The sequence below is a fragment of the Phoca vitulina genome, unplaced genomic scaffold (assembly GCF_004348235.1).
Source record: "Phoca vitulina isolate PV1807 unplaced genomic scaffold, GSC_HSeal_1.0 scaffold152, whole genome shotgun sequence".
Taxonomy (NCBI): Eukaryota; Metazoa; Chordata; class Mammalia; order Carnivora; family Phocidae; genus Phoca; species Phoca vitulina.
This window is the reverse complement of record NW_022589855.1, coordinates 44,308-54,444: the sequence shown is the minus strand read 5'-3', so window position 1 is coordinate 54,444 and position 10,137 is coordinate 44,308. Positions and strand designations below refer to the sequence as shown.

Genomic DNA, 10,137 nt, shown 5'->3' with positions numbered 1-10,137 from the left:
CTCAGAACTCCCAGAAGGGTGCGTGGGATAGGGGGCTTCTCATCTCTACAGGTACACAATTTGTCATCACTCAGGTATGGTGCGGAACATTGGCCCATATAACTCAAAATGTTCCTTTGGGTTCTGGGATTCTGTGACCTGAACCAGAGTCCTGGTGCTCTGAGAAAGCACACAGCTTCTGCAAGGAACAGAGGACCAGCAAAGTGCTCTCCACGGGCAGGGTCCGTAGGTGAGAATGTGGGGATCCTTCCTGCCCACCCCAGTCAGTGAACACCCACCCCAACCACCAGGCTGCTTTTACCCCTCTTCCCCCCTTGCAGCCAGTCTCACCTCCTCTCTCTGAGGGGGAGACAGCTGGAGTCTGGATTTCGGGGGGTCGGGGAGCGGTCACCAGACTGATGAGCGGAAGTGAGAAGTTTTCTGCAGCCCTCTTGTAACTTCCTGCACCGGCCTCAGGGCCTCATTCACAGCTTCCCAGTGACTTCTGGGGCAACACAGAGGACAGAGGAAACCCCCTTCGAAAGCATCATGAAGAACATGACTTCTGGGTCTTCAGGCCGGGAGTGCAAGCTCCCTCCTGCCCGGCCCACCCCCCCAAAGGCTCCCCCATCCCCCAAGAGGAGGCCCAAGCATGCCTGGTCCAGCCTGGCATTGTGCGCCCACCGAGGGCCACCTGCTCAGCTTCACAGGGATGGAGAGTCAGGGATGGAGGACTAGAAACTGCTGGTCTCACATTTCTCTCTCCTGTGGGAGGGCACCGTCTTCACTGCAGACAGATACTTAGTCCTGGGCCCCAAGACATCCAGAGACAGGGATCAGGTCAGGCCCCGTGTGTGGGCCTGACCCGCTAGGCTATCAGGTCACATCATGGAAACTTAGCAGTTGGAGCACACGCTCCTGCGAGCCCGCCCTGCTCTGAGCTCTGTGGCCCAGAAGCCGGGAGGACAGGATGTGTTCCAAGGCAGATGTTGTGAGCTCCTAGCCGGCAGCAGCGGCAGGAAGGAGTCCCCAGGGTGACACTGTCATGGTCTTCACCTGCACCGGAACAGAGAGTTTATTCTCTGCCAAGAATTTTCCAGAGAGCTAGAGAGGAAAGGCAGGGCCCTCTGCCTGTTCACCGGGGTTGGGGAGGATATTCCAGACCAAGCCTTTCCCATGCCTGCCTCCCCCGTGGGCAGCCAAGGGTTGGGCAAAAACAGCTGGCGAATCCAGGCTCTGCCACTTAGCAGGTGACCCTGCGCAAGGTGCTGAATTTCTCTGTAGCTCTACCGTCTTTGTCTACGAAATGGGAATAACCATCCCTACCCCACGGGACACAGCAGCGGTGGCAATGAAGTGACATGAGGCAGGCTGAGCAGATGGCATGGAGCCCAGCATTCAGAGAACAAAGGGTTACTGTCACGATTTCAGGGGAAGGACAGGGAGCCAGACGGGGCCCAGGTGGCCCTGTGCCCCCCTCTTCTCTGGGCTCAGCTCTAGGGTGTCCTCTGCTGCTGATCGGAAAGCCCCCCAGCCCTGGTTTCCCATGCATCTGACCTGTGCATCGCTGGACCAGCAACACAGAGAAGGCTACTGGCAGTGAGTATTTACTAGAAAGAAAGAATGAATTGGGGGATGGATAAATGATGACGGAATGAATGATGACCTCACTTTACAGACAAGAAACACAGGTGAGAGTGGTTAAGTCCTGGCTCAAGCACAGACAGCAGGCAGGCAGTCTTTTCCAGAGCCTTTCCGGTGCCTACGAGCTGTTCCTCTCTGGGGCCATCATCACCCTTGGGCCCCAGAACAGACCGGGTGCAGGGCGGGTCGGGGGCAAGGCTACTGAGCCTCCTCCGTGCCAGCCTGTTAGCCTGGCCACACACCAACTCCCCGAGGTGAGAATCCTCCCATTGCACAGATGAGGGAATTTGGTCTCAAAGAAGCTAAGTGGCCCTGCTCCCACTGGGGCAGCAGCAGCGCAGGGTTCCAAGCCAGTACTAATTCCTAAGCCCACGGACTGCCGCAGGGCAGGGGAATCACACATAATCCACACACGTTTATTTGGCACACACTATGCCACGTCTGTGCCACACCTTTCTGTTCTCTCCTTGCTATTACGAGGTCAAAGCCAGGACTAGAACTTGCACTACTGACCTCAGCCCAGGGTTCCAGGGTGTTTGTGCAAATCATAATCAGTTGAGACTGTTCCCCTGTGGCTGTAGGGGGAAGGAGCTGAGAAAGACAGCAGGGCCCCAGCACTGGCAATGGCGGAGACCCCTGGGGGGGGGGGTCTCTAGGGGCACGCTCTGGAGGTTTCTGCAGGGCCCTTTGTAGCAGCACTACCCAGAGAGGGAGACCTGGGGCCAAAGCCTTGTCCCTGGCACTCCACCCTCAGTCCCCAAAGCAGGCTGGGTTAATGCAGTTCTTGTCGTGGCAGCCCCCCACTGCCCTTCCCAACCACACCTTCCCACACTAATCTCAGCTCTTTCTCCTCTGCCCACCGGATGGGCCTGGGGTGCGGGAGGAGTGGCCCCTGGCCAGATCTCTCCTGCCCCCACACGTCCCCCGTGGTGATGGGTGGACCAAAGTGCCCAGAAGAGGGCCATGGCGTCTCTGAGGTGGCCCGCATGGCGATGACTGAGGAGTTCGCTCCGGACCAAGCATCTGGTGCAGGGGAACACCGAGCCTGGGCTGGAATCCACCCGGGAGCTCCCTGGGCCGAGCCTCTTCTGAGGGCCAGTGTGGCACAACCGGGAGAGACTCGGGACTCCCTCAGCTTTGGGTCCTATGGTATCGTGTGGACGCTGGTCACCCACTCAAAGTGACCGTCTAGATTTCAAGTTCAGTAGTAAATGAAATTTTAAAGGATAAAGAACGCATCTGCGCTGCTTCGAGGGTCTGTCCGGCTCAGGCCCTCTGTCTGCCTACCAGGACCTCGTCCATCCGCTGGATGTTCCCGCACTGGGGTATGTCGGGCTGCCGTGGAGCTGAACAGATCAATACCGGTCAACCACCTCCCTACCCTAACCCAGTGCGCTCCGGGGTGCCGCCGCCGTGGCCGCTGGGCGTCCCCTCCACCCATCACCCATCACCGCGGCCAGAGAGGTACGGAGGCACCACCCTGGGGCTCTCGGCCGCCCGCCCTCCCGGCTTCTGGCCGCGCCCCAACATACCAGGTAGCCCGCTTCCGTTGACCGGCCCCCCTAGAAGGAGGGCGGAAGGTTATCACTTTCGACGCACAAATGAACTCGGGGCGCCGCTCCCGCGCAGGAGTCTCCCCATCACCCCGGGGCTGCCTCCGTGATTCCCGCGCTCCTTTGAGATGTTGGCTCCAGCTTAAGCGCACGTTCTCCGCCCAAACCTTTGCTTTCCGACTGTCGATCCACGTCCATCTGTCTTTCCGGCCTGCCCTTCCAGCCGCTAGCCCTCTCTTCCCTCCGGGTCCCCACCCCCGCTCCGGTCTTTGGAGGCTGTGGCAGGCTGGGCAGCCTTCGAACCGCTGATGAAAAACGCGCCTTTGTGGCAACCCTGCGCGCCCCTGTGGCCTCCGGACGCCCTGGTGGCCTCTCGGTGCGTCCCGGCCCCGAGGTCCCGGCAGTGACCGGCGGCGCCGAGCCCTTCCGCGGCCCCACCTCTGGCGTGTCGGGCACTCGCAGAACTGGAGCGGGCAGGGGCGGGTGCTGCTCCTCCGCAGGGCAGTGGGGACGAAGCTGGGCTGGTGCGCGCGATGCCTCGGAGCCTCGAACTCCGGCGGGCGCGTTTGGCCGGCGCGCGGCGTGGGCGGCGGGGGATCGCACCGCCGTGGGGAAGGGAGGCGGGGCTCCGGTTTGTGGCGGGAGCCTCCGGCGGGTTAACACTCGCTAGGCGAGAGTGGGGGCGAAGCGCTGCGGCGCCGGGAGGAGGCTCCTGTCCCGGACTCGGCGTTAGGCCGGAGTGGGGGGCGCGGTGCTGCCACTCCAGTGTTCAGCAGGGGGCGCTGCTCCGGGCGTTGGGCGGGGGTGGGGTGGGAGAGGAGGGGGGGCCGCGACTTGCTGCGCACACTTCCCCCATTATTAAACACTATGTTCAAAAGGCGCCGGGGGACTTCCCGGAGCCACGGAGCCCGCGCCGCCCGCCCGCCTGGCCCACGGAGCCCATGGACCTGAGCGCGGCCGCCGCGCTGTGCCTCTGGCTGCTGAGCGCCTGCCGGCCCCGCGACGGGCTCGAAGCGGCCGCCGTGCTGCGAGCGGCGGGGGCAGGGCCGGTCGGGAGTCCGGGGGGCGGCGGCGGCGGCGGCGGCGGCGGGCGGACCCTCGCCCCGGCTGCGGGCGTCTCCGCTGCCCCGGCCGCCGCGGCTCCCGGAGCCCGCGCCGCGCGCCGGGCCGCCGGCTCCGGCTTCAGGAACGGCTCGGTGGTGCCGCACCAGTTCATGATGTCGCTTTACCGGAACCTGGCCGGGAGGGCTCCCGCCGGGGCAGCCGCCGCCTCCACCTCGGGCTCTGGCCGCCACGGCCGCGCGGACACAATCACCGGCTTCGCAGACCAGGCGAACCAAGGTACTCACGCCTCTTCTGCGCCCGTCCGTCCTGTCCGCTCCTAGGCTGAGGCCACCGCCAGAGCCCGAGCCCCAGCTCCAGACCCTTCGGGGCGCGGCCCCCCCCACGCCCCAGCCTCAGTGGTGGAAACTCCGCCGAGGCCCACGCACCCGAACCCTCTGGACTGTGGCGAGAGACGCGGCAGCTCTCGGGGCTGAGCCCGTCCCTCCGCCGGATTGCCCTGGCCCTGCCGGCCGGCGGGTCCCCTCGAGGAGAGGCAGGATCGGAAGCAAGAAGGGGCCCGGGCCGAGAGGGACGGCGCAGTGATGGTGGTGGTGGCCGCGGCTGTTGCATTGCAGCAAACTCTGCAGCTTCTAGTCTCCTGGGGGCCGCATAAATTGGGGGGAACTCAGGGGAATGAGGGAAAGAGGCAGGCTGAAGTAAATGGCCCCAGGAGAGGCTGGTGGCATCACCAGGTACACGGAGGTCCCCTCTGGGCAGGCTGTGTCAGGGTGGAGCCGTGGGGCTATGGGTGCCTGGGCCCCCCCAGGACAGCCAGAGGTGGAGGACTCCAGGCTCCGGAGGAGGAGAGGATGGGCAGTGAGCCCCTGCCCGAATGCAGGCCTGGCTGGGAGCAGGCACCCACCTTACTCTGCCCTGGGTCCTTCAAAGGTAGGACGTGGGTATGACTGTGGTGGTTGCTGTGTGTCATCTGGATTTTATTAATCTCTATTGAAGTCATTAAAGCAGACAGATAGGGAAAATTTAACTAATTTCAGGCAGAAATGCAAGTAATGTTGGCCTTAATTCTATCCAGCCAGAGACCCAGCATGGAAGGCAGGAGGGAAAGAAAGGGGAGTAGGGCTGGAAGGGAAGCAGCAGACGCCGGGGAGGAGGGAGGATCTCCTGGCCGCACACCCCACACCCTAGCCTGGGAGAGCAGGTAGAGGTGGAGCAGTAACCAAATCACCCACCTCCTCCGACACACACGATGCCTACACACAGACTGCTTTGTTTCGGGTGCTGGGACAGCCTGGGCCCAGATGGTCCTACGGTGCAGTGGGAAGTCCCAAGCACTCTCTGAAGGCCCCCGGGACTGGATGCTGGGGTACTCCTACCAAGCCTGAGTCCTGGTGTACAGGGCCAGGGAAGGCCCCAGCCCTGAGGCTGCTGTGTGGGCCCACGGGCTAGAGGACAGATGGGTGTGCCGGGCTCTGAGCTGCACAGGCACCAGCTGCTCTTTCTTAGGTAGAGTTAGGCCTACTGTTAGCTTCAGCCTGAGCTAAACCTTTCCTGTGGAGCTCTGCTTGGCTGGCAAGGCTCTGAGGGCACCTTTCCTTCCTCCTTCTGGAAGGAGGGCCTGCGGTGGCTGCACCCTGCAGCGGAGAGATGCTGCAGGGGAAGCTCAGGAAAAGTGCTCCAGGGAGCCCTGGGGGAAAGCAGTGGCAGGGAGGAGGCCGCACTTGCGGAGTACTTTGGGCCTCGCTCTCTCTCCACTCTGTGGTTCAACTTGGAGCAGGGCTACCTGAGGCCCCCAGAAGCCACCGGCAGAGCCCAGACTTGGGACCTCAGGAGGTGAGGGCCGGCGGCGGCAGTGGTGGGTGAGCAAATCTCCGGTGGTGGGGCAGTCTGCACAGTCTCTCCGAGTTTGGGGCAAAACGAAACCATATGACCCTCTTCAAAGGGAGCTCCTTATCTGCTGCTCGGTGGAATTTCAACTTTTTTTTGCCTGAGCCCCAGAAGAAAAAAAGTGCCCACGACCAGAAATAAAACCCCCAAACTCTTAGAGAGCAGGCATAACGGAGGGAAAGAATATGCCAAAGGATCGGTGGGTCCCGGAGGCGAGACCTCCTTGAGCCGCTGCCCTCAGTGCGGCAAGGCAGGCAGTCCGGGGCTGCCCCCAACCCTTCAGAGAAGCTTCTTTGCTCTCCTCTGCCGCCTTCCCTCCTCCAGCGCAGGTCGCGGAAAGCAGGGAGAGGCTAAACCAGGAGTTTCCCATCGCCACCAGCAGCGCTCACCGCTAGGAGACCTTGGGCCGAGCCGCCCCCCCCCCCCCCATCTGGGCCTTAGTTCCCGTTCAGCATAGCGGGGAGGCTGGATGCGCCGGAGGGTCTGCGGCCCCGCTGACGCGGTCCCCTCTGGACGACTCGCACGCAAGGCCCAGACTGCACGGGAGACGGTGGCCAGCAGGAATGTCCAGGCTGAGCTGGGGAAGAGCGGTAGCGCAAGGAGCAAAGTTTTCAGGGGACACGAATTTTCCGTTTTCGCACAGCCGGGACTTCGTGGCCTCAGCAGGGCAATAACGGGCAGTCCCGGCCCAGCGCGGGACCTCGGCCTGGCCTCCGGCCCCTGGAAGAGGCTCAGGACTTCTGAGGCGCCCACCCGGCCTTCGCCCCGCCACCCGCCCGAAAGTCTGCCTTCCGATCTAGGCCCCGCAAACCCGTGGCTCCGGGTCAGGCAGCGGAACTGTAGTGGCATCGGGTGTAGGGGTGTGGTCCTGGCCCCGGGGCTCGGCGATAAGTGAATGCCCGTGGGCCGTCGCGGTGGCAGAACTTTGGCTCGATGAACCGAAGCCCCGGTCCCGATAATCACTAGTCAGGGCGAAGGCTCCCTTTACTCTGGGCCAGGCTGGCAGCTTTCTGGCTGGGCCGGGAGCCGCGGGCTCGCTCCCGCATCCCGGGCAGTGGGGCTCTTTGCAGTGTGGAGGCCCCGCGGCCGGGAGGGAGTGCGGGCTCCGCTCTCCGCTCTCACCGCGCTCTTTCTCTGTCTCTGCCCGACTCCTGCAGACGAATCGCCCGCCGAGACCGGCCAAAGCTTCCTGTTCGACGTGTCCAGCCTTCCCGACACCGACGAGGTGGTGGGAGCCGAGCTGCGCGTGCTGCGCCACGAGTCCCCGGAGCTGGGCCCTGGCGGCGCGACTGCCCCGCCGCTGCTCCTGCTGTCTACGTGCCCCGGCGCCGCCCGAGCGCCCCGCTTGCTGCACTCGCGGGCCGCGCAGCCCCTGGCCGGAGCGCGCTGGGAGGTGTTCGACGTGGCAGACGCCGTGCGGCGCCACCGCCAGGAGCCGCGCGCCACCCGTGCGTTCTGCCTCTTGCTGCGCTCAGTGGCCGGTCCCTCGCGGGGCCCGCTGGCACTGCGGCTGCTGGGCTTCGGCTCACCGGGCAGGGGCCGCGCGGCGGCGGAAGAGCGCGCTCTGCTCGTCGTCTCCTCCCGCACGCAGAGGAAGGGGAGCCTATTCCGGGAGATCCGCGCCCAGGCCCGCGCGCTCGGGGCCGCGCTGGCGGCGGAGCCGCCGCCCGACCCGGGACCCGGCACGGGGTCGCCGACGGCGGTCATCGGCGGTCGCAGGCGGCGGCGGACGGCGCTGGCCGGGGCGCGAGCGGCGCAGGGCAGCGGCGGGGGCGCGGGCCGGGGCCACGGGCGAAGGGGCCGGAGCCGCTGTAGCCGCAGGCCGCTGCACGTGGACTTCAAGGAGCTGGGCTGGGACGACTGGATCATCGCGCCGCTGGACTACGAGGCGTACCACTGCGAGGGCGTTTGCGACTTCCCGCTGCGCTCGCACCTTGAGCCCACCAACCACGCCATCATTCAGACGCTGCTCAACTCCATGGCGCCCGACGCGGCGCCGGCCTCCTGCTGCGTGCCGGCGCGCCTCAGCCCCATCAGCATCCTCTACATCGACGCGGCCAACAACGTGGTCTACAAGCAGTACGAGGACATGGTGGTGGAGGCGTGCGGCTGCAGGTAGCCTGCGGGCCCGGGGAGGGGGCGGCCGCGCCACCCAGGACCCCCTGCTGAAGAGCAGCTGCGGCCCGGGTCTGCCGCCAAGCGTGGGTGCGCATCGGACACCGGCCCCGGGCCCGCACGGTGGAGGGCGAGCGCACGTTCACACTCACACCAGCACTCACACCCACACACTCGTTCACTCATGCACACATTTACCTTGGGCAGCACCCAAAGCCCTGGCAAGAGACGACCTGACGCTACCGAACTCACTCTGCAAACGCACCATCGCACCCACCGCCCCCTTTTGGAGAGAGGATGCTGTTTGTGTTAATGTTACAATAACAGGCACTAAATGGGGTAGAAATGGGTTAGGGAATTGGGGGTTCCAGAATGGATGAATTAATGGGGGTACTGGAGTTTTATCTCACCCGTTTTTGTTTGTGGCTGCGTGTGGGGGAACGCCGGGCTGGGTGGCTGAGTGCCTGGTGTTGCACCTGGAATGGACAGAACGGCTGTCATGCCCTTTCCCAAGGTTTGTGTTGCATTTACTCTGGGAAGGAACCGCTGCAAAAAGGCATGTTTATTCTTTAATTTAAAAAAATCTAACGTGCCCCTTCAATTTTGAAAGGGAACATTTGTCCTAAAGAATTCATGGTGGAGCTACCCAGATCTTTGCAAAGGTCAGCACTACCCTTTTAAAAAAGTCAGTTCCAATTGGGGATGATCTAGAATGTGGAAAAAAGTGTTTTTCTTTTGGGGGGGAAGTGAAATGGAGGAGAGGTTATAAACTGCCAGTCTGAACTGATATGAACTTGAGGGGGGATGGCACGCGTCAGGTTCTGAAGCTCCTAGGCTGGGCAGTTCAACGTGGTGGCGGTGCCTTGGGGGGTGCTGAGGAGGAGGCTTAGTGCAGTGGCTGGGAATGGGGGAAGGCGGGCAGCTATGCCTTTTCCTAGAGACCTGCCAGGAGGTTTTGCTAAGGAGCTGGGAAAGAGGCTCTTAGGGCTTTGAAAGAGGCGGGGAGGCGTCTCGGGGCGGGCGGGCTTCTGCAGAAGACTCAGGCTTGTCTGCCAGGTAGGCGCAACCCTCTCCAAATGGTGTGCTCAGAATGGGCCAACATGTGCTTGCGCTTAGCTATCAAGTCTGTGTTGGCTTTTACACGCTTTCACTGTGTTGTTGCTGTAGGTTTTGGCAGTGTGATAGTAACGGGAAGTGAAGCTACACAAAAGTGCTTTTGTGAGATTTCAGCTCCCCACAACCCAGTGGTTCAGAGCAGGAGGAAGCCGCCCCCCCCTCCCCAATGTAGAGGGGCATTTGCAGCTTGGCTGTTGTGGCCCCTTCAGAAGGGCGGGGCCTTGGTGCAGGGGGGAGGGCAGAGGTGGAAGCCTCCTCCCCCAGTCCTGTTTTTGTCTTGTTGATGGTAGGACTGCCGGTCCTTGTCTAGGGAAGCTAGAACATGCCAGCCTACATTGTTTTATTTAGTTCATTTCTGCCCCGGAGTCCTTTGTGGCCTTGTGTAAGTGGCTGAGAGAGGGATGAGAAACAATTTGGATTCCACCTGTCTGGGGCTCCGAGGGCTTCTTTGAAAACCCCTGCAGCCCTCCTGAGTACTCCTCTTTAAGGCTGTGTTGGGCTTTCACCTTTGGGGTCCCTGAGAAAGGCATCCATTCCATCTTTCTTGTCTTGGATGCTAAGGTCCAGATGAGTTATACAAATTTTAATTCTCAGTGATTAAACATTCAAGAGGGAGGAATACTAAGAATTTAGATACAGCTACTTTACTTAAAGGGCCCCACCTGAGTCCGTTCTATCCCGTAAAATTCCCCCAAAGGAAAAGAAAATACATTTACAATGTGAATTTATATGCTGTGGCTATCTGAGTAGCTATGAATAATGAGAAAATGCAAGTCTTTTT

General features: G+C 62.2%; 1 protein-coding gene across 1 annotated transcript; it reads left to right on the top strand.

The window, feature by feature from the left end:
- The first annotated feature begins 4,117 nt into the window (after positions 1-4,117).
- LOC116628958 (growth/differentiation factor 7) lies at positions 4,118-8,244 on the top strand. Its single transcript, XM_032399268.1, has 2 exons — positions 4,118-4,517; positions 7,283-8,244. The coding sequence occupies exons 1-2, from the start codon at positions 4,118-4,120 to the stop codon at positions 8,242-8,244; spliced, it is 1,362 nt and encodes a 453-aa protein (XP_032255159.1).
- The last annotated feature ends 1,893 nt before the right edge of the window (positions 8,245-10,137 follow it).